Below are 23097 nucleotides of genomic sequence, written 5' to 3' on the forward strand. Positions count from 1 at the left end.
AATAAATAATTGAAAAGAAAAAGTGTATTATAATACAGTTAGAATATTTCACATTGAAATTGAAATGTTTAATATGTTATTTATACAATTTTTTATCTCATAGTACCTTCGTTACATTGTTACTTTGATGGACAAGACTGATAATGGGGAAAAAAAAGTGCTGACACAAATTATTTCATATATTAGCTTGTATATCCTTTACGAATACGACACCTGAGCAATTTCAATATACTATACAGTGTCCTGAAAAACGTCACATTTCATAGCCTCAAAAGATGCCAAATTTATAAACTCAGGTATTCACAGGGGGGGGGGCAAGGACTGTATGTTTACAATTATCATTATTTACATTATTTAACATGTGCTACTCCACCAATTATCAATATTTTTCCAGTTATCAAGATTTGCTATTATCAATACTTTTCCAGTTATCAAGATATGTGCTTAAAGTGCGCTACTCCACCCTACTTTGTACACACGCACACACAGATAAGCGATAAGATAAATAGAACCTATTTGCAAGGTACATGTGAAACACGTGCCACTTCACAAAACGCAAGTCGGTCAAATAAGTGAGAGAACTGATGGACAAAGACAGCGAATCAGATTCAAACTTTGTACAATTTTATTCATGATCACAATCAGAATTCATTTCCAACTTGAAGGAATGTTATTTTGTGGATTTTTTTTTGGGATGGGGGGCATGCTGTGTTTCTGGTCAAGTTTCCTGGATACCTTACAGTGCGAGCGTGTTGCTCTGTAGTTGGGGATGGATTATTTGCCTACTCTCTCTTCTTCTTCTTTTTCTTCTTCTTGCGCTCGGCCAAGCTGTTCCAGTAGTAGAGAACCTGCAGGGCGAGGATCCCGTTGCAGGCCGAGGAGATGACATAGGTAAAGGCCATCAGGGTGTCGCCCGTTTCCTGCAGACACGTGCAACAAGTTCATCAGTGGAAGAAGAAAAAAAGCTGCAACAAGGTGAAAAATGATTCACTGGCTGAAGACGCAAATTAAACCTCTTATGTGTCGTGTTGTCAGAAGTGTTCTATTCAATTCAGGTCGAGTGGGACAAAAGTGCCCTTGAAAACAAAATGGCCGCTACCTGCAGCGAGGTGAAGATGCGTGCCAGCGATCCAGCGAACAGCAGGAAGACGGAAATGGCCGACAACTGGCCCGTGTGGCCGTTGCGGAAGTTAGTGGCTGCCTGAATCAGCTGCAACACAAAAAGACATTTGCAACAGTGAGACGCTCAGAACCATTTGACTTATATTATTCTTTTAACAGTTTTTTTTTTTACTTAGTAGCAATTCTTTAATACCCCTCCAAATGTTAGATTTTTTTTTTCCCCTCACAACATCTAGATTTTATTTCCAAATGTAATTTCATGGTTAGCGTGGATGTGTGCCTACCCTGCTGACGATGATGGCAGGCATGTTGGAGGCCTGCAAGGTGGTCACCACTGACATGGGGGTGACTGGTGACAGCACGGCGACCAGCAGACCAAAGTATATGATCAGAAAAAGGAAACCTGCCAAAAACAAATCGGCATTTTCAGCCCTCAAAATAAGTATTTGCTCACTTAACATGACTTTTTTTTTTTTTTATATATGACTCTGCTCCCCCCAAAACGTTTTTATCCTCAATGCTCTCTTTGATAACCGGGCGGCGTGTGCACTCGCTCTCCCAACAATGTGGTGAATAGTTCGTCTGAAGTGCGTCTCTCGTCTGTGTCGGAATGTAAATACAATCGACAGGATCACGTTCAAAAATTCGTCTTTTGCAGTGTTTTGGCACTGTACATCAAAGACAATAAGGGAGCTCGAAAATACTTTGTCTTATTAGAGTGTGCAATGATTGGAATTTCTCAGTACTTTCCAAAACAAAATTGTGACTTGCTCATGTTTAGCCTCACCTCTGCCACTTCTCCCTCTATAGTGCTGAATGAGGAAGCCGATGGTGACAGTCTGTAGCATGAGGAAGAGCGCCTCGCCCCAAGCGCTGTCGTAACCCAAACAACAACGTTTCCTTTAATAAGGCATGGTGGCTCTGTGACCCTCTGGCCCGAGCAGGATCCCACCTGAAGGGGAACTTGTTGGCGATGCTGTAGGCCATCGTTCCCGGGGCGGCCAGCAGCTCGAGGAGCACCGACTGAAAGCTCAGGCCTTCGTCGCTCTTTGCACCCATCATCTTCAAGATCTGAGGCAGCTTCACTGGGAACATGGGAAAAAAATGGATCAAATGAACAGACAACGTTTATCAGACTTTTTTAAAATACAGTTTATTTGCATTTGAGTGATTTACCCATCACTGAACCCAGGATGATGCCAATCCCCAGGCCTTTGCTGAGTAAAATCTTTAAACATGGTACTGAAACACACAAAAGTTCAAAAAATTAGATGTTTTGCATTCGAGGTAAGTAGTGCTTGTAAATCTGCTTAAAATGACATAATGAAAAACCAAACATATACTGCATATAATCTAAAAGACAATATTCTCAACAGGGTGAGTAGTTTCTTAGATTTTACAATCTCTTGCTCGCGACTCTTTTAAGAGTCTATGGCATTCAAAACTTGTCACTCACCGTGTAGAAAATTGAGATTGAGAAAAAGCTCGTCGTAGCATAATTCTGGTATCAAATACGCCAACAAGACGCCTTTAAAAGGGTCCATGAAAGAGGAACCTTTCTCTAGAATGACTTCTTCCGCCATTGTCCTGCCGCCAAGTCACGTGACTTGGGATGTGCTCCAGCGTAAAGAGTCCCCCTCAAGTTGCTCCCATGTTATCTTACTCCCCGTCTCGAGTTACGACTGTTATGGTAAGGCAAGTTGCGCAGTTTTGTTTCGCGACTGCAGATTTGTCACAAGCGACTTGGAACTGATTGCAAAACTTCAAACTCTCAATAAAAACGCTGTCCGACTGGCTGCAAAAAAACAGCAAACACTAAAATAAAATAAAAAAGCCACTACCGGGATTTGAACCCGTGATGGAAAGAAGTAAGCATAGATTATTCAGTAGACCCTTAACCGCTGTGCTATCGTGACACACAAATGTCGCAACAGATAATGTTCAATATAGCCAACAACACTAAATTACCCGGCAAGGGTAGGCGTTGATCTGACCCGCCCATGTTAACTGGGGGGGGGGCTAATGTTACCATTGCCTGATGGGAGCTCAGCATCAGCTGTCATGCGATAGTGTTGGCTCGTGAGTGAACTTCGTTCTTTTTTCAGTTCATATAACTTCAACCAGTAGATGTCGGTAATGCGCATTGAAGCTGGTGCCACCTCGCCGTAAAACAAAACGAAGAAGAAAATGACGTAACTTCCCGTTCACGAACGAGCCGTGAATTGCATTTCCCGTTGACCAACTGAACGGATCTGTGAGTGAAAACGAGTCAGTAATTTGCATTTCCAGTTCATCGCGAGAACGGATCAGTGAGGGATCGAATCCTGACTTTTCCGTTCGCGAACGAGTCAATGTGTGAACTGCCTTCCTTCCCGTGCATCAACGGATCAGTCAGTGAACATGTTGCGTCTCCCTCCTGGCGTGAACTATGTAAGCCAGAATGTCGATTTACGATTTGCCAAGGAAAGGAAGAACCACTCACTGAAACACCACTTCTTTTATGCACGTTTACTCCAAGCTAACGTTATTGCATGAATGCTGTTATATTTATTTTATAACACTTATAGTAGTTTTTAAATAACGTGTATGTATATAGATGCCTAAATATTGATATCCGATATATCTACTGCAATTTCACGTTAGATTGCTGGTTTGAAATTTACTTTTATTATTGTTATTATTATTATTTTAATAAACATTTATGTTAAAACGTGTCTGGTGTTTTATTCCTTGTTTTTATATTCGCCAATTAAAACATAAAAATCAGACATTTGGTTAACTGCTTTATATGACAATATGTATGTGCTTTACGTTGTTATATGAGTTGGTGTCCCCCAAAATAACAAATGTCGACATAACGGATTTTTTTTCCTCCCTTTTATTCAAACACAAACACATTCGGTATGATAACACCATCAACTACAATCCAACAAATACAAAATCAAAACATCAATGTCGGCATAACGTGTGTCGGCTGGCATAGCAGCAACGCTGTCTGTCACTCACTCGTGAATCTTCGCGAACAAACCTGAAAATGGTGATGTACCTAATAAAGTGTCCGAATGACGTCACAGATCAAACAGCCAATCAGAAAGTGGGGGTGAGGGCGGGTGTGGCACTTCTCACTTTTAGTTAAGCGTTGGCCATGATTTTTCCCTAATGAACTGGCCTGTTATTAGGTACAGCTGAAAATGGCGGTGTACCTAATGGAGTGTCCGAGTGATGTCACAGATCAACCAGCCAATCAGAAAGTGGGGGTGAAGGCGGGTGTGGCACTTTTCACTTTGACCATGATATTTCCCTAATAAAGTGGCCTGTTATTAGGTACACTTGAAAATGGCGGTGTACCTAATGGAGTGTCCGTGTGATTCCCTCGTTAAGTGCACCTGCGTGAAAAGTTTTAGCTCCTGCAGAACGTGAAAGGAGCTAAAACTTTTCACGCAGGTGCGCTAAACGAGGGTAACTTGGAAAACATGTTGGAATACGGCCCCGAGGGCTAGAGTTTGACACCTGTGACCTTTGACCATGATATTTTCCTAATAAAGTGACCTGTTATTAGGTACACTTGAAAATGGCGGTGTACCTAATGGAGTGTCCGTGTGATTCCCTCGTTAAGTGCACCTGCGTGAAAAGTTTTAGCTCCCGCAGGACGTGAATGTGACCAAAAACTTTTCACGCAGGTGCGCTTAACGAGGGTAACTTGGAAAACATGTTGGAATGCGGCCCCGAGGACTAGAGCTTGACACCTGTGACCTTTGACCATGATATTTCCCGAATAAAGTGGCCTGTTATTAGGTACACTTGAAAATGGCGGTGTACCTAATGGAGTGTCCGTGTGATTCCCTCGTTAAGTGCACCTGCGTGAAAAGTTTTAGCTCCTTCAGAAGTGAAAATGACCAAAAACTTTTCACGCAGGTGCGCTTAACGAGGGTAACTTGGAAAACATGTTGGAATGCGGCCCCAAGGACTAGAGCTTGACACCTGTGACCTTTGACCATGATATTTCCCGAGTAAAGTGGCCTGTTATTAGGTACACTTGAAAATGGCGGTGTACCTAATGGAGTGTCCGTGTAATTCCCTCATTAAGTGCACCTGCGTGAAAAGTTTTAGCTCCCGCAGAACGTAAAAGTGACCAAAAACTTTTCACGCAGGTGCGCTTAACGAGGGTAACTTGGAAAACATGTTGGAATGCGGCCCCGAGGACTAGAGCTTGACACTTTTGACCTTTGACCATGATATTTCCCTCATGAAGTGGCCTGTGACTAGATTAGGTACACCTGAAAATGGCAGTGTACCTAATGGAGTGTACGAGTGACATCACAGATAAACAGCCAATCAGAAAGTGGGGGTGAGGGCGGGTGTGGCACTTTTCACTTTCCGTGAAGCTTTGACCATGATTTTTCCCTAATGAAGTGGCCTGTGATTAGGTACACCTGAAAATGGCGGTGTTAGGGGTTAGAGTTAGGGTTAGAGCTAGGGTTGTGTTGCAAATTTTTCCATGATAAAATATTATATTGGTCCCACCGGGATTTGAACTCAGGTGGCTCAGGTGAGAATCCAGAGCATTAACCACTATACTATGGAAGCTTCACTTATGTTGCATGGCAGGTACGTACTATATGGTTTAATGGAGCAGCTCAAGCTTTTGACCCTTTTGTGTACATTTGAGGTCATTATTTATTCCTGAATACTATAAATAGTTCGAGATTGAAAGTGACAACCAAATTGGCTAAAATGGTCTGGAGCTACTTTTTCTTTCTTTTTATAAGCACTTATATGTGTTAAAAAAAAAAAAAAACCTCCATGCGCACTCTTCTCTGTTAGAACTTGCTTACCTTAAAGCATCCAAACATCACATGACAGCTGATGCTGAGCTCCCATCAGGCAATGGTAACATTAGCTCGCCCCCCCCAACACTACCCCCCCCCCCCCCCCCCCCCCCAGATCAATGCGCCCCCTCGGCAGGTAATTGGCTATATTGAACATTATCTGTTGCGGTTGCCATGTGTCACGCTAGCACAGGCGTTAAGGGTCAACCGTATAAACTGCTCTTATTTCTTTGCATCACGGGTTCAAATCCCGTTGATGACTTTTCTATTTATTTTTTTTTTTTTAGTGTTTGCTGTTTTTTGCAGCCAGTCGGAAATACAAACGAGACGTTTCGTTCAGCGTTTTTATTGAGAATTTGAACAGTTTTGGAATCAGGGAAGTACCAAGTCGCTGTGACGAATCTGCAGTCGCGAAACACAAAACTGCGCAACTCGCCTTACAATAACAGTCGTAACTCGAGACGGGGAGCAAGATAACATGGGAGCAACTTGACATGTAACACCGGCTATTAGCCAGCAATGGCATCGACGCAAATGTTCCGTATAAAACTGAAATTCGGACCAATATATGTATCTATATTTTTTTATGAAGCGAATTCCAGTAACCATCAACGCGTGACTTTGCTGAAAAGTCACTCTGAAGCAATGAATGGGTGACCAGATAATTGTTCACATTTGTGTTTCACTACTCCGTCGCCTCTCGATTACGTCACAAATGCGCTCAACTATTCAACGATTGCGAGCAGACTGAAGACGACAACGAACTATTCCGAAAATGGCATTTGAGCCTGACAACACCGATATATTTGACTGTATTGTCATGGCGGAGGAGAAATTCCGTGGCGCGGGCTACCAAGAAGGCTTCGAGAAAGGGACCTACCAAGGTCTGCAGACTGGCCGTAGACATGGAGCCTCTCACGGGGCGAAACTGTCCACGGAGATTTCCTTCTATTACGGATTTGCCATTACGTGGAAATGCCTTCTTCAACAGGGATCAGACCCCAAACTACGAAAACGCGCTAAAGCCCTTGAGTCTTTTTTGTGCTTGATCCAAAATTCAAACTGTGATGATCCCAAATCTGCCAAGCTGCAGGAGGATATGGAGAAACTTCGATGCAAATTCAAACAGGTCTGCTCTATGTTCAGCATCCACACTGACTTCAAGGATTACACCAAAACGTCGCAAGGAGCTACTTTCTAAATCTTGACAAGACTTGAGTGGCCAACGCACACATGATGGCTGGCCTGCACTGAAACTGTCATGGGACACACAAATTCTACATTTTCTACACCTGAATGGAGTCAAGTTCTTGTTGCTTGAAACAATTTGACCATGAGAAAATATCTTCAATAGTTTTAAGATTAAACATGAAATATTGCAAAATAAAGATCAGGGAGCATTAACTTTGTCTGACTTATCTTAGTCGTGCCAACGTTTTTTTCCCACGAATGTGACTTATTCATTATACATACAGGATAACGAGAATTATAGGTCTCGTTATATACGAAAAAGACTACTATTTTTTAAAGATGACGTTTTTTCCCTTGGCAAAGTCGAGTTGGTTGCTGCGGCAGTGACCCCTCTTGTCCGCACGATGGCGACAAAGGAAGGCAAATTAACGAGTCGTGGCTCGAAACTGTTTCATCCGAAGATGGGAAATGCGCTGACATTCTGTACTATCGTAAAAGTACAGGTGTATAAAAATAACTAGTAAAATACTCATAATACCCCAAATAATTAAGCAAAAGTAAAAAAGTAAAGAGTCTGAAATTTACTTCACGAGTAAAAATAAAAAGTATTTTTACCGGATATTCTCTTCTTATGTCATATAATTGGAAGCCTATTAAAGTCTAAAGATTGTTACTTAACACCCTTTAAACGGACTGGATTGTTTTTAAAGGTGATATGTTTTCTCAGATTGGAATTTGGAATTCTTGAAGGCAGGCGATACATTCGCTACTTGTACGTCAAACAGTGCGACGGCCATGACGTCATTAACAGCGCGGCCGAGTGGAAATGAATGGCTTCCCTTATTGACATCCAAAAAATCCCTTTGCGTGAAACTCAACTGGACTTTTCCGGCCAACCTTACTCAGTGTCGGTCCTGAAGGTGGGCTACTACCACCCACAGACCGACGGAACGTTTCGGGCCGACGGAACCGTTACGCTGGTCACAAGAGATGGCAACAACATTCTTGTGGACACCGGCGGGCCTTGGGACAGGGACTTTCTCGTGGAAAGCCTCCGAAAAAAGGGTCTGGAGCCCACGGACATCCAGATAGTCGTGGGGACTCATGGTCATTCTGACCACGTGGGGAACCTCAATCTTTTCCCGTCCGCCGTCGTCATTGTAGGACATGACTTCAGCCGAGGGGACGTGTATTGGCCCAATAAGATGGCTCAAGGACACGCGCACGTCGTGGACGAGCACGTAAGACACCTGGTTTAAATGGAAATGTTGTAATTTTACAAGAAATAAATCCACATGAAAAAATCAAACAAAACCCACATTAATCGCACAGAATGCACCACAGACATCCCCATCAAAATCCACGGAAAAATCACATGAAAAAAAAAATATATATATATAATCACCAAAAAATCATCTAAAAATCCACATAGAAAACACCCACACAAAAAATCTACCAAAAAGTACGCAAAAACAAAATATCCATATTAAAAAGCACATAAAAGCACCACTTAAAAAAATCACCCCCCTGGCAAAATAGAAATCACACAAATTCCACATAAAGAAACCACATTAAAAAATGGTCATGTAAAGAATCACGCAAAAAAATCACAAGAGATGTGTCCAGGCATCAGCTGTGACCAACAGCAGGTCCAGTGTGATACTATTGGATGTTTCTCTTTTGTGCAACTATCATATAATTCTTTTTAGAAAAGAAAAAAAAAATTCAGATTCAACATACCAAGCATCTCACCTGTCTTCCAGGTGTGTGTGGTTCCCAGCCCAGGCCACAGTGGACAAGACGTGAGCGTCCAAGTGAAGGGAACCTCGGTGGGTACGATTCTCGTAGCGGGGGACCTCTTTGACTGCTGCGACGATGACGACTCATGGAGGGACTTGAGTTTGAACCCCACCGTGCAGGAGACCAGCCGCCAAAAGGCGCTCCGCACGGCTGACGTCATCATACCGGGTCACGGCCTACCATTTCGGGTCCTTAGAAATTCCTGAAACCAGGAGTCAGGTGCTTGACAATAAACTATATGTATTAATCAATAATAGAAAACATTCGTTTGTACTACTTACTTGTGTTTGTTCCGCATGGAATTAATCCAAGTATTCTCATAATTTGAGGTTCTCATTACGATGGTCTTGCAAAATGAAGAATTTATAAAAAAGTGTAAATGCAAACGAGTATGAAGTTGTGATTTGTACAAATTAAATGGAACTATCACGATAATTATTTTTTAATTTTATGAGGAAAAAACATATTACAAATTTTCAGTTTAACAAACCATCACGTCTCTATTCCAGTAACATTTTATTCTGGACTGGCAAAAATTATTTTGTCTGTCATTTAGCAAATTCTTCTCTGTGATATCATGACATTATTACCACCCTAATTCAACTCTTCCAGAGTGGTACTGCCAGGCACTTAAAACTGTTTACACAACCCGAGCAAATAACCTCAGTGTGTTTTGACTGTCAGAAAAACGCTGACACACCCTATACATCTAAATAGCACCATAACTCACTGATAAGATCATCAAATTACAACACAAACACTGTGGAAAGTATCTATGCAGTTTTTTTTACATATTGCGCAATCCCATAAAACTACTCAGTGTACGGCTGGTTGAAAAAGTATTTGGATACATCGGATTTGCATTTTGGTGTGGTGTGCTTCGGCTTGTGAGCAGTTCCTCTTCCAGAAAAAAATGCTTGATTCTCATAACTATTTAAACCTGTTTCAAATTGAGTTCCCCCCCCATGTAATTTTTGCACTTTTCCTAATCTGTCATGATTATAAATTGTTTTATACAATTTTAAAAATCTTAATATCACAACTTTTTAGGAATTAAAGTACAACTTGGTCATTGTAATATTTTAACACAGTTCCTCATAAATTAGAAATTATCCTAATAATTACAAAATATCTTTTGAAAAAAACAGTATAGTTTTTATTTTTGTAATATACTGTTGTAATATACTCTTTTTATTCATTTCTGTAATAATTATGAGCTATTTTTTGTAAATTACATGTTTTAAATTCTAGTCTTAATTGTCAAGAATGTTTTAAAAACATCTATTTTTTTCCATTAATCAAAATGTATAAAATTAAGACAGATCAAGAAAAAAAAAATACTATGGCAATTTTTTTTTTCCCTATCAATAGAAATGTATAGAATTAAGACGTCTCAAGAAAAAAAAAATAACACTATCCCAACTTTTTCTTTACATGAAATCACAGCATCTTTTTTTTATGAATTTTGAGTTTTTTAAATCATGCATCCATTTTCTTCTACTTATCTGGCCTTGGGTCACATTTCTCCATTTTCAACATTAATCTTTATTTCCAGAATAATTATGACTTCTTTTTTCTTGATCAATTTATTTGTGTAATAATTACAACTTAATTCTCATTATCACCTTTTTAATCTTACAATATTCAAACTATTTTCTTCATAACATGTATTGTTGGAAAGGAAAAAGGTGCAAAGCAAACAGAGTCGACTTTTATGGCTCTCATGGAAACGCTGTCGCTACACATAACATAAAGTCCAGGTCATAAAATATCTAATCAGGCTGTGTGTGCTTATCAACGATCGTTCCACCTTTTTCCACACCCAGCCACCCACCCATACACTAAAGGACAAATCATATAAATAGTAATATAGCTGACAGAGGAATTCCCTCTGTGTCCTTTTGTGTGTTCACCTGCAAAGATGTGTACGGGAGCGTGCGCCAAGGTCATCGCCATACCCCTCTATATCCTGGCGTTGCTGTCCATCATCTGCAACATTGTGCTCTTCTTCCCCGACCTCCAAACCGAATATGCGGCCGATGATCGTGATGGACTGCCCCGGATCACTGAGGAAGTTAAATACATGGGGGGAGTGATCGGGGGAGGCATAATGGTAAGTTATTGAAATTTGGGAGGAAAATGACGAGACTTTTTTTGTACCTCTGCTTATGGTACACATGGTTATTAAATTTCATGTTGCGAAGTAAAACTGGCTTTGGGGCTGAATCCTCGAGCTTTTCGATAAATCATTATACGTCGCCACCGAGCTCCGTCCACACGCAATGACAAAAATACGTGTAATTTAAAGGTAGCGTTTGTCTAGTTTTGAGGCACCCCCAGAAATGGTGAAAACAACCCTAAAATGGCTGCTTTGACTCAAAATGGCCGACTTACTGCGTCTTTATCCGTATAGGTTAATTTTTTGGGTGGCTCAGCTCAATTCACATTGCTATATGTCTCTAAAATGGGTGCTTAGAACAAAAATAGCAAATTTCCTGTTCTCCAGCAAAATAAAATTTGATGAAGACAAATGTCCTTTTGTTCTTTTTTTTTTTAAATACCATGTGTTTTTTTCTGCTTCTATGTGAAAGGTCCTCATTCCTGCCATCCATATTCACCTGACCAGCTCTGGCAAATGCTGTGCCAACCGCTGTGGGGTGAGCACACGCAAAGCTAAAGCAAAAAAAAAAAAAAGCTTGTCACATTTGACACAATGTCACTCGACGCAGATGTTCCTGTCCATCGGCTTCGCGGCTGTGGGCGTGGTCGGGGCCATATACAGCTTGAGCGCGGCTGCCCTCGGGCTTTCCAACGGTCCGCTGTGCTACTGGAGCAATCAGAAAAATCCCATTCCAAAATGGGGGGTTCCCTTTGCAAACAGGTATCCGCCAATTTTGCATGGCATGACTCTATAATAATCATAATTCTATACTTGCTGATGCTACAGTAACAAAATGAAATGGGATGTAAAGAAATAAAGAAAGAAATATACCATTATGCTATCTATCCTTGCAGCACTGGGAGCTACCTGACAGATAAGGAAATGTGGAAATGGTGCAGGCTCCCCGAGGATGTCGTTGAATTCAACGTGGGGCTGTTCTCCACCCTTTTGGCGGCGGCCTCCCTTGAATTGATCCTCTGTCTCATTCAAATGATCAATGGGCTTTTCGGATGCATCTGTGGCACTTGTACCGGAAAAGAGGTAGGGGCCCGGAGACCCGCTTTTCATACTTGTTCATAAGCGGATTATATTAAACGGTGGGGATAAAACGCACTGCATTGTGTTGATTCATGGACAAAATCAATATTATTTTACCGATGATGTCGTTATACGGTGCTTACGTGTATTGCAAAAAAAACCACGTACGATACGTCAATTTGAGGTAGGCAATTACTAAATGACTTTGTGATATCATGACATGTTGTCAATGGTGATATCATGCTAGAGTAACTAGGTAAAGTGATATTGGAATATTTTATCTGACACAAAAATGGTGTGAGAGGTGGAAATTGTATCACTTAGGAATATCGCAACATTTTGCCAATGATATCACAATATGGTGTTTAAGTGACAGTTGATATAGTTGAAGAAAAAAAATCAATCAGTGATGACATCTTTTGCCAATGTCAATAACAATGTTGCCGACTGCGATGTGATGATAACCAAGATGATTGCATGTGTCTTTCAACAGTAAGCCAGCCGGATAAACCCTGAAAGACGAGACGACCTGCATTGACGCCATCGAGCGTTATCGACTTGAGCTCCGTTTCACAATTGAAAATGGACACTTTGGGAAATCATTGCTACATCGTCTTGGCTCTCCTTATTGCTCGATTATGTGATTCCATTCTCTGCTTTCTCAATAGCTATGCTACATTTCTGTCTGTGTGTGTTTGAAGATATTTTGTAATAAATCTCCCAATGAAAACAACGGCTTCGTGTTTGACAGGACAAAATAGAAACTTTGTTATGAGTATCTGCAATCCTCCGTTTTTCCTAACACTTCCTCTGAGCCTTTATTTAGTCTGACAGGCTGGATTAAGAGGACAGAGGGGACATGTTGTTGGAGTGGGGGGTTGTGGAAGCTAGTGGTCAGGTTTCAAGTCTCGCATGGAGACTCCATGGGGAATAAACGTATGTTTAGCCGCTAACGGGATACTGCACAGCCAAATATTTCTTTGTGCGTTCTGGAGATGAACTTTAACTGGCTGCCATATGCAGATGAGGACTTGACTGCAGGCCACATCAGCAAAAAATTCCAAGAGCAGGTGAGTAACCGGGGCACATTTGTGTGTGAAATTTCAAGTCAGACTTGGTGGGGGAGGGTTTTGGCCCATTGTAGCTGTCGAGTAAGAGCGGCACTTGTGGTCCAGTGAAACTCAATGCTGTCTTTCTGCATGAATTGTGTCAGAAATTCCAATCCAGCTAGTTTATGGGGATGAGGAAAAATCAATTCTCCGTGGACGATTACAGATGGTATCATTGTAAATCTGGCATTAATTAACATAGCTCCCGTCAGTGAAAAATTAATGTGGAATTACGCAAGACATTCCAAGCTTTGATTTTCAGTGTGCTTCAACTTTCACATTCTTTTTGTTCCGAACTTTTTGGGCCAAAGTACAGACATGTTGAAATGTGGGTAAAAGCTGGAGCTCCGTGAAGGAAATTCTGGTGTCGTTGCTTCTTGTCGATGCTTGCGTCTTGCTTTAAGGTCAGTTCTCATTCCCCACTTATCAGCTTATGGTGTAAGCATTTGGCACAACAGTTGGGAGTAATCTTGTTTGACTGATCCTGCAGGAGGAATATAGTCTTAATGGACACAGGTTAATGCTGCTCAGGAATAGTAAACGCTTGCATAATACAAAAAGGAAGAAGGTTCTAATTTAAGCCACAAAGTCAGAAAGGTTGTGGATGTGTCGTTCCGTATCATAGCAAAGAAATATATCCTTTTTTGGGAAATAACGTAAATTCCGCACCTCCCCAAAAAACTTCTCAAATGCTATAATATGGTTTGTTAAACATTCAGAGAGAAAATATGATCAGGCCACAGACTGAATGATTTTATTTTGGAAGTGAACGGACGTGCTTGTCACCCTCGCCTAGCTTTTATTTTGTAAGTAAGCGGAAGTCATCGGCATCTTTTGTCTCGCTCGCGCGCCGCCAACTCATCCATCTCTTGCGTGCACAATTAAGCGGCTCGAGGAGATAAAAAGCACATCGTCTGCGACGTCTTGGCCCGCTCCCTATCCAAACCCCAGGCCCGGCCCGGTTCACCTCATCCCCGCGGCGAGATGTTCCGAGCTCCCGGCGGCTGCACACGAACAGCGCAGCCGATACCGGTCCGGGAACACAGCGATGCTTCTCAAACGGAGAGCCAGGTAGCGTTCGCGTTCTGCAGAAAAGAGGGGCGGGGGACGACGCAGGATAAAAGAAAAAATCGGTGGAATTGCGTTGCTGGGATTGTGTAGGGAAATAAATGCAGAGATAGAGGGGGTGGGGAGTGGGGGCTCCCTCCCCCTCTTTCTCACGCAAAGGCCTTTTTCTGCCCCCCCTCTATTTTATTCTTAAAACTGAGGTGGGCAAAGAATGGCCCGTTCCGTTTTTAAATCTAACCCACCGAGTCCTGTAATCTGTAGATTTTGTTTTTAAGCAAAAAACGTTGCAATACTGTGAAAAAATATCGTAAGAGTAAAATTACATGAAAATATAAGTCTTAATGTTACGAGGGAAAAGTCGCATCCTCACATGAGTAAGAGGTGATATTGTGCGGGGGGGGGGGAAGCAACCTTGTGTTACAAAATGATTGAAATGTTAGGAGAATAGGTGTAATGTGACGAAGAAAGAACAAAAGCGTCATTTGGTGAGGAAATAATGTGTAATTGAAAAAAATATCTTCGAGAATGTGACTGGTCCTTTCTCGATGTATCACTTACAATGACGTTTCTGATACCTTATGCTTTACGTTATATTTTCAAGTTATAAGCCTGACTCCATAATGTATCAGTTGCTGCAAAGTTGCCGTTTCCCTTCTATGTTTTATCCTGTTATGTCAACCATTAATCTTTCATACAGACCTGAGGTTTTACAGTATATAAACTCAGTTTACTCTGAGAGAAGTCAGTGCGTCGAGCTTTCTTCCAGGTGCAACGTCTGCTTTCTGTTGATACTTGACAAAAACTTTTAATTCTCAACTTTCATGTCGTGTCTGCTTCTGGGTCCACATGTGACAGAATACCACTTCAATAGAAAATAGTCACATTCCCAAAAAGTTGTAATGTTTCAAGAATAAAGTATTGAGTGGGGGGAAAAAATCAGAAGGTAATAAGAAAAACGTGGCAGTGTCGTAATATTTTAGAATAAGTCGTAATGTTACGGGGCAAAAAGCCACAATCTTAATTGCCAATTTTAGGTTGTGAGAAATAGGTAGATTTTTTTTCAGCGGATTTTCGGCCCCCCGACTGCAGTGGTCTGCAACCCCTGGTCCACGGCCCTATTCCAGTTTGCGGACCATTTGGTAACAGGCCATAGAGATATTAAAAACACACAAATTAAAGGATGGTTGCGGGACAACGGAATATCAGATGAATCGGTCCAGCACCTGAGTAGGATCAACGGTATTGAAAATGGATGGATAAATTTTTTTTGACAGTTTGAACAGACCATACTGACATCAAAATTGAGTTTGGTATCAATTTTAGCATTTGACATCAAATTGCATGTGGCAGGATGCTGCGAGGGCTGGTGCGCGGCTGGCTGGGGCCGCGCTGGATGTGGAAAGCTTTGCTGCTCTTCGTGGCCATCGCTTTTGCCGGACAACTGCTGGGAATTATCTTCAGCAAGAGGTAGGCGGGGATTTGCTTTTTGTTTCGCAAGCGAGTCGCACAAATACACTTGCAATATAACGTAAAGAAAGAAATGGCATCATGGATAAGTAACGACAAAGGTGGGGTTTTTTTCCGTCTTTGCCAGCAGCACCCAGCCAGCCGCTCGCTCCATTTTCTCGTCCCCTGACGCCCAAGGTCCGTCTCTGGGCCCCTGTCGGCCCCACACGCACATCATGTTCCTCAAGACCCACAAGACGGCTAGCAGCACTGTGCTCAACATGCTCTACCGTTTCGGGGAGGAGCGCGGCCTGCGTTTCGCCCTGCCGCTGGGCTACCAGCTGGGCTACCCGCTGCCCTTCAATGCCCACAGGGTCAAAGGCTACAGGGGCCCTCGAGTTGTCGAATTCCACATCATGGCCAATCACATGAGATTTCATAAAACGGAGGTGAGTGCGTGACAGGATGGGAACAACTAAATATGGGATAAAAGACCAAATGAAAAGAAAAAGTTGGAAATATTTATGATTCATCCAGAGATGCAACGTTATGAGGTAAAACAAAACAAAACAAAAGATCAAAAAGAGAAGATAATTGTCAAAGTATGAGAAAAAGGTTACGAGCAAAAGTCATAATTTTGATGGCAACAAGTGCAAGTATGGTCTGATTCCAAGTTCCCGGTGGTTGTCTTCGGTGATCTCGTAGGTGGAGAAGGTGATGCCTGCAGACACCTTCTACTTCTCCATCATCAGGGACCCGGTGGCATTGGCCGAGTCGTCCTTCGCTTATTACAAAGAAGTGGCGCCAGCCTTCCGGAAAGCCAAAGGCTTGGGTGACTTTGCCGACGATCCCGGCAAGTATTACGACCCCCGCGCCCGCAACAACCACTACGCCCGCAACTTGCTGTGGTTCGACTTCGGCATGGACAACAACGCCAACTTCTCGGCGGTTCTGGCGCGCCACGGCGAGGCCGTGGTGCGCCAGACCTTTAAGCTGGTCCTGGTGTCCGAGTTCTTCGACCAGTCCATGATACTCCTGCGGCACGCGCTGTGCTGGCCTCTGGACGCCGTCGTGTCGTTCAGCCTCAACGCGCGGCAGCAGAAGCAGGACGGCGCGGGCGGCGGTGTTTTGGCCGACGGCTGGTCGGAAAAAGTTCGAAGTGGGCGCTCGCCGGCCAAAGCGCCGCCCAATCTGGTCCTCACGGAGCAGCAGCGGGAGAAGCTGCGCCAGTGGAACGCCTTGGACTGGCACTTGTATCAAGCCTTCAACCGGACCTTCTGGCGGGAAGTGGCCGCGTTCGGCAAGGCCCGGATGGAGCGAGAAGTGGCTCTCCTGCGGAGCCGGCGGGAAGCCCTCGCCGGGGTCTGCCTGCGGGACGGCGGAAAGCCCGTGGAGGCCCACCGCATCCGAGACAAAACCATCAGGCCCTTCCAGATCGGCTTGGTGAAGATCCTGGGCTACGAGCTGCAGCCGGGGCTGGACAACGGCACCAGGACTGCCTGTTTGAGGATGATCCGGCCCGAGATCCAGTACAAAGACGCGCTGGACGCCAAACAGTTCCCGCAGGCACAGTCGCTGCACGCCCCGCCGGGGCAGCAGAGCCCCATGTTAGCCTCTGATAGGTCTTTTTTCAAACAAGACCCATCCCGGACCGGGGAAAAGGGACGGGACCCGGGAGGGAGGACAGGGGATGAGGAGCCGCGGGATTGGGACGGAAGTCGCTTACTGAGCCGCAACCGAAACGAGTCCGTAGTGAGGAGGAGGAAGCGGCCAGTGATTTAAGTGGGCTGAGCTTGAACAAAAAGTTTCCATTGTAATTCCACTTTCCCAACTTTTGTTTGTCAATGCTTCCAACTGCAAGACGGTTGTCTTTAACGAAAGGACAAGTGCATTAAGGCCACAAGGAAAAAGAAATGAGAAAAATAAGAAAATGGAAAAAAAAACAAGTTCAAGAAGTTGTCGCAAAAAAATGAGATCATATTGCAAGAAAAAAAAAAGTTACCAGACAACGTTGATTATTATATGTGAATAAAGTTAAGGTACTGCAAGAAAAGAGTCTTAAAAGTTATCAGGAATAATGTCACGCTCTTACATGGAACGCACCAGAAAAAGCATTATTTAGAAAGGTACTTTGTCAGACTGGAATAATGAAGTACATTTACTGTGTTGCACAACAATGGCTACGAGAATGTAGTAGCTGTAAAGCAAGGTGAACGACAGGAACATTCATGTATGTTGTGGGAATATTTGAAGAATTTTCATGCTTTTAATTCATCAATTTATGACAATAAGACAGCTGAAGCCACTAAACTCTTGAGACATTTTTAGGAATCCTCTCAAGAAATACATACCAAATTTTCCCAAATAGTGGGCCCCCCCGTTTTTTTTAGACACCGTGCCTCAATTAATTCAAATGAGCAAATAAGCAGCCTTTTTAATTATTTATTAAAGTATTATTTTATTGCTGAGTATTTATTTGTACAGTCTGATGTTCAATATTCTAATAATGCTTACAAATGAAGGCCTTCTCTTTCATAAACACCCAGTACTCCGCACTAAATAAACATCCTTAGTCACCATTGGAGGAATACTTTGCCACCACAGAAGCCAAAACATGTGATACTTGTCTTCTCTCTCTCTTTTTTTTTTTTTTAAATCACCGCATGCTTTGGCGGACCCAACAATGCATCCATTGATAACTTGTCACCGGACTCTCAATATTCAAGCTGACAATGACTTTAGTGTTCAAGTCCATAAAATAAAAAGTCACACCAACGGACAACAGAGTACTGTTAACTTTTTCTGTTCCTCTACAACGACACGTTAGGGTCAATACAAAATGGGAACACTCACAAAAAGCTGCTGTAGGCCACAACTGACGTCCAGACGCCACACACCAATCCAGCTCCTGGTGTCACGCACCAGACCACACCCCTAAAAGGCAAACATCCAACACGTCAATGTTACAAAAAGTAATTATATTTGATCAATTTAGTTCAAGGCAGTACATCCTATTTTATTATTTTTTAAAGGACAAAAAGTAATTATATTTTACCAAGGCAGTACGTCCTCTTTTATCATTCTTTAATTTGTAAACATTAAGTACATATTTTGGGAATACTGACAAATGCTAAAAAAAATTAGGCTGTGGTTTATCCAAATCTTACTCCGTGACCCAAACCTAACTTGTGCAACATAATTTTAATAATATAACGTTTCAACCAATCAGCTCATCGGAATCAACTGGCTCTCGTCGATTTGATTACTTTGGTCTGGTACAAACTAGTCGCTCCAAAGCCGCATCGATTAACCGCTCTTCTGTTTATCACTAAATAACCATCAAACGCGAACTAACTGCAGACTTTTTTTTTTTTCTATGCCCGGCCACATTTTCGGTACGTATGTCTTCGCCGCGTGTCCGCCTTTGACAACATCCGCCTTCCCATGTTTATTTACATGGCAACATATGGTTAGTTAGGGCAACTTTTTCGACGGCCATGGAGCCGCTGTTTGAACACAGTGTGTATTTTCCCGCCGCGGGGGAGCTGGTGGACCCGGCGGAATGCGACACTCTTCGGCAGAGAACACACTTTTACCTCGGGGAGACGGTCCATTTTCTTGTGGTTCTGCGTAAAGGTAGTTTGTTAAGGGCAAAGCAAATGGGCGACTTGTTCGCTGTGGCGACCGTTGGCGCCCTTCTCGACGACAGTCTGATCGACCCAAATAACAACGCAGAAGAAGAAACAGAAGCGAAGGAGGACCAACCAGGTGACATTTTGCTTGAGCACCACAGAAGAAGAAGCATCGGTGCCACCCACAAATTCGTAGAGTGCCGCCCGCTTCTCAACCACAACAATGCACGTCATAGGATGGAACCGGTCAAGGTAAGCCTGACCGCTGAAACTTTTAAAGTGTAATTGCTTTCTTTGTCTATTGCATGTGTACCTTTAAGGGGCGTGGCCTGTACCTGCGTATGAGTCGTGGCTCGCAGTTGCCTTTTGTGTGACTTCTCAGTTTGCATTTGTGTATTTGTCCCGTTCTATAAATGCTGAAAGTGGCTCTCCTTGCCCACATGCGAGGGCATTAAAATACCTCAACCGAAGGTTGACATCTTGAAATTTGCTTGTCTGCAGTCAATTTCATTGTCAGAAGAACAGATTTCCTTCAGTCTTAAGGTTACTTTGGACAAGCTCCCCGTTGACACACTCCAAGCCAAGGTCAGTTTTTTTGCCAATTCCCAGATATCAATGAATTATTTTTATAGGAAGAACAGCCATTTACATTTGTGTTGAATATAACTAGTTTTTTTTTTTTAAACAGAAATAAGTCAAAATACATTAAAAGAAAGTCATAATTATCAGGAGTAAAGTTGCAATAGTATGAGTAAATACATAATAGAAATGAGACTAAATATTACAAAAATAACTCAGTTTTAAAAAAAAAAAACATTATGGAAAATAATGGATCATTATGAGAATGATGTTGAAATATGGCTTAGCATTTTTCAGACTAATTAGATGAGTGACTACAAGTTTTACAAAATGGCTTACTGTGCTTTTACCAGATTGTGGTGAGCGTGTGGGAGCAGGATGAAGACCAGATGGAAGTAAAGGAACATGGCTACCTCGGAGTCTTGCGGCTCTGCTCGCCTGCACGCACTTTCCGAGAGGACCTCAACAAATTCAAGGCGCAGGGTAAAAATAATCACTCCGTGTGTCTAGCATCTGGAACCCATGTTACGTAAATGACATTCATTAACAGAACAACATCACAAATGGTCAAATATGTGCATTCACTTGTAACCTTTGCTCTATGACCTCCTCCTCCTCTAGTCAGTGCCACTTTGAATGTTCTGCCGCCCCCCAGTGTCGGGTGTCAGCACCTGACCGTCTCTGGAAAACACCTGACCTTCCTGAAAGGTCAGGCGTTCTCTTTCCCAAGCCATGCATGTTATCATGAGTCTTCCGGCTTTGACACCCCCGCCCTCTCACCCTCAGTTTTGAACGGTACCTCTTGTGAGGAGCTTTGCATCACAGACGTGAGAATCCTTCCCAACTACAACTCGTCCTACCTTCCAATGATGCCGGACGGTTCCGTTCTGGTCGTAGACAATGTCTGGTAAGTGAAAAGGCTGAGGTGCTTTTCTCCCCCTTATCCGACGTTTCTCTCGCTGCCAAAGCCACCGATCAGCTGAGGTGACCATGGCGTCGTTTTACCGCGTGGACACCGAGTGTTCGCTTCTCCCAAGCACATTGGGCAGCCTGGAGGAGCACAACTTCCTGTTCAGGCTGCAGCTCCAGGACAAAGAAGACCACGACTCCAGTGAAGTGAGAGGCTGAAGCACCAGCAGCAGTGCTTTTGAATTGTTTCATATACAGCCGACACTCACTATATGGCATGATTTATGCAGACTGATTTTGATAGCTTTTTGTGAGTGGTGTATTTTTGTATATTTTGTGTGAAGGGTTTGGAAATTCCACTGGTTGCTGTGCTACAATGGCACACGTCATCACCCCCCCGCACGAGGTGAGCGCTCCATTAGCGTGCACCACATGCTACATGCTAACGTTCCTTCATTTTCTCGCCAGGCACATAGCCACTTTTTACTCACTGCCGAGCATCAGCTTGAATCGTCCTCGGTTGGTGATGATCGCTTCCTGCCCGAGGGTCGTCAGGCCTCGCCAGAGCTTTCCGGTCAAGTACACTCTAGTCAACAACCTACGCGACTTCTTGTCTGTCCGGCTGCGCTGGAATTTTCAGGGTGAGTTCTCGCAGCACGTAGCCTCGCCCAGTCCGGAGGCCGGCTCCCATTCTGTGTTTCGTTCGTCCAGCTCACGCAGGAGGAGGAAGCCACCGAGACCGCGAGGTGACAGCCGTGGTGTGCCAGTCTCCCTTCAGCAACCTTGGCTGTAGCAAGAAAGGCTCCAACATTTCTTTTACCGTCGCCTTCCAAATACTTGAAACGGGACTCTTTGAGGTACGGGCCAGCAAACCACGTTCGCATTGTCAAACGTTTCAGCCTTCCCTTTTATTTCGTAATTGTTGTTCATCGTGTGCCGTTAAGTTTACATTTATTTTATAATTGACAATTTACTGATTTCATTTCAAAGTATTTGTCAAGATGCTAATTATCAGTTAAATAATTTTCCCTCCCATTTTACCTGATCTGAAAATGCTCATTTCAAATTATTTTTTGGATGCATTCCCGATACCTCAGTTAAGTCAGCACATGAAAATGAAGCTACAGTTCACATCGCCACTCGAGGAGCCCCGATCGCCCCAGAGGTGCACGCAAGCCTCAGTCGACAACGTCAAACGCTCCTTGAGCTTCTCCCAACAGCCGCACCTTCCCAGACCACACCACGTCAGGTACGAAAGATGCTAACATTAGATGCTACTAACATAGCCGATTTTCTCACTAATGCTAACGCTTGCCCCTTTGCAGGACTGGCAGTATGGTGGAGCGTCCATTCGCCACGACTCCAGAGCAAAGTCTCGTTTCACCGGACCAGGTTGCTAAAAGACAGTGTCAGGTGTTTGTGCTGGAGCACATCGGCAGCTGATAATTGCGGACCATTTAAGGGTGTTTTGTATTCTAGAATAGGATATGGCAACCAAACTGAAGTCTTAACACTGGTTTTATTTGGATCATTATTTATGTGAGTTATTTTTCAAATATTTATTTTAGTGTGTTCTCTTCATTTCAGTGCTTACTACACTGGCCATAGCACATAAAGCCATGTTGACCTACCTTAAACTTATTTCCGAATGTTTCAGTTTTATTATCTTAATGTTTACATATTTGTCCTTTATTTATGACTGTTGTATTTTATTCTTCTAATATATGGACTTATTTTCCTGTAATATTTAGACTTGACTTTTGTCCTCATGAGAGTATAGTTTGGGTAAATTATGACTTTGCAAAAAGACAATCATATTTCCACATAAAAGTTTTCCTTTTCACAGAATTTTATGCCTTTATTTTCATATTTACATTGTAATTATTATTTTTTTCTCTCTTGAGACTTCTCAAAAGTAATTGTTTTCGCACAAATAAGGCAATATTCTCAAAATTATGACTTCTCTTCAAATTAAAATTATAACAATTTATCAGTAATTATGTGATAATTTTAGGTAATTGTTTTAGTGTGTTGCACTCATCTCATTGCTTGGTCCAATGTTTTGAAATATTCATGCAAAATGTCAAATTTTGCGATTTGAATGTATATTTCAAGAATCAATGTGAATTTCTTTTCTTTCTGAAAGCATTTCATCAAACTGAAATAAAATATAATTAAAAAAAGATAATCATTCTGACTAGACATTAGTAATT

General features: G+C 42.6%; 6 protein-coding genes and 2 long non-coding RNA genes across 14 annotated transcripts; 6 read left to right on the plus strand and 2 right to left on the minus strand.

Annotated features, from left to right (window-relative positions):
* Positions 1–602: 602 nt before the first annotated feature.
* mpdu1b (mannose-P-dolichol utilization defect 1b) lies at positions 603–2748 on the minus strand. The gene is made up of 7 exons (XM_037262156.1): positions 2579–2748; positions 2299–2364; positions 2075–2207; positions 1910–1995; positions 1407–1525; positions 1100–1210; positions 603–920 (listed from the first exon to the last, which is right to left on the minus strand). The coding sequence occupies exons 1-7, from the start codon at positions 2703–2705 to the stop codon at positions 783–785; spliced, it is 780 nt and encodes a 259-aa protein (XP_037118051.1). The 5' UTR covers positions 2706–2748; the 3' UTR covers positions 603–782.
* Positions 848–2913, plus strand: LOC119129107. 3 transcript variants are annotated; one of them, XR_005099130.1, is made up of 3 exons: positions 848–975; positions 1056–1237; positions 1359–2913. It is a non-coding gene; the product is annotated as an uncharacterized LOC119129107 (long non-coding RNA). The 3 variants fall into 3 exon arrangements; XR_005099131.1 differs by having other exon boundaries at positions 2033–2913; XR_005099129.1 differs by having other exon boundaries at positions 1056–2913.
* Positions 2914–6287: 3374 nt separating this feature from the next.
* lto1 (LTO1 maturation factor of ABCE1) lies at positions 6288–7365 on the plus strand. The gene has a single exon (XM_037261096.1). It carries the CDS (start codon positions 6727–6729, stop codon positions 7150–7152), a length of 426 nt encoding a protein of 141 aa, XP_037116991.1. The 5' UTR covers positions 6288–6726; the 3' UTR covers positions 7153–7365.
* A 376-nt stretch (positions 7366–7741) lies between these two features.
* On the plus strand, positions 7742–9377 carry mblac1 (metallo-beta-lactamase domain containing 1). Its single transcript, XM_037261093.1, has 2 exons — positions 7742–8383; positions 8906–9377. The coding sequence occupies exons 1-2, from the start codon at positions 7973–7975 to the stop codon at positions 9146–9148; spliced, it is 654 nt and encodes a 217-aa protein (XP_037116988.1). The 5' UTR covers positions 7742–7972; the 3' UTR covers positions 9149–9377.
* Positions 9378–10584: 1207 nt separating this feature from the next.
* Positions 10585–12866, plus strand: zgc:172079 (uncharacterized protein LOC563398 homolog). 2 transcript variants are annotated; one of them, XM_037261094.1, is made up of 5 exons: positions 10585–11055; positions 11534–11599; positions 11672–11823; positions 11958–12144; positions 12632–12866. In XM_037261094.1, exons 1-5 carry the CDS (start codon positions 10864–10866, stop codon positions 12635–12637), a joined length of 603 nt encoding a protein of 200 aa, XP_037116989.1. In that variant the 5' UTR covers positions 10585–10863; the 3' UTR covers positions 12638–12866. The 2 variants fall into 2 exon arrangements, with proteins under 2 accessions (XP_037116989.1, XP_037116990.1); XM_037261095.1 differs by having other exon boundaries at positions 10587–11055; positions 12635–12866.
* A 106-nt stretch (positions 12867–12972) lies between these two features.
* gal3st4 (galactose-3-O-sulfotransferase 4) lies at positions 12973–18543 on the plus strand. Of its 3 annotated transcripts, none has more exons than XM_037261092.1 (4): positions 12973–13211; positions 15669–15785; positions 15913–16213; positions 16470–18543. In XM_037261092.1, exons 2-4 carry the CDS (start codon positions 15670–15672, stop codon positions 17544–17546), a joined length of 1494 nt encoding a protein of 497 aa, XP_037116987.1. In that variant the 5' UTR covers positions 12973–13211; position 15669; the 3' UTR covers positions 17547–18543. The 3 variants fall into 3 exon arrangements, with proteins under 3 accessions (XP_037116987.1, XP_037116985.1, XP_037116986.1); XM_037261090.1 differs by lacking the exon at positions 12973–13211 and adding an exon at positions 14192–14321; XM_037261091.1 differs by lacking the exon at positions 12973–13211 and adding an exon at positions 14192–14321 and having other exon boundaries at positions 15916–16213.
* LOC119128581 lies at positions 13978–19477 on the minus strand. The gene is made up of 3 exons (XR_005099050.1): positions 19361–19477; positions 18618–18698; positions 13978–14335 (listed from the first exon to the last, which is right to left on the minus strand). It is a non-coding gene; the product is annotated as an uncharacterized LOC119128581 (long non-coding RNA).
* trappc14 (trafficking protein particle complex 14) lies at positions 18737–23060 on the plus strand. Of its 2 annotated transcripts, XM_037261087.1 has the most exons (11): positions 18738–19648; positions 19898–19981; positions 20329–20458; positions 20597–20683; positions 20762–20882; positions 20944–21091; positions 21229–21290; positions 21353–21525; positions 21596–21741; positions 21982–22133; positions 22210–23060. In XM_037261087.1, exons 1-11 carry the CDS (start codon positions 19262–19264, stop codon positions 22325–22327), a joined length of 1608 nt encoding a protein of 535 aa, XP_037116982.1. In that variant the 5' UTR covers positions 18738–19261; the 3' UTR covers positions 22328–23060. The 2 variants fall into 2 exon arrangements, with proteins under 2 accessions (XP_037116984.1, XP_037116982.1); XM_037261089.1 differs by lacking the exon at positions 19898–19981 and having other exon boundaries at positions 18737–19648.
* Positions 23061–23097: the final 37 nt, after the last annotated feature.

This window comes from Syngnathus acus, chromosome 10 (genome assembly GCF_901709675.1).
Source record: "Syngnathus acus chromosome 10, fSynAcu1.2, whole genome shotgun sequence".
Lineage (NCBI taxonomy): Eukaryota > Metazoa > Chordata > Actinopteri > Syngnathiformes > Syngnathidae > Syngnathus > Syngnathus acus.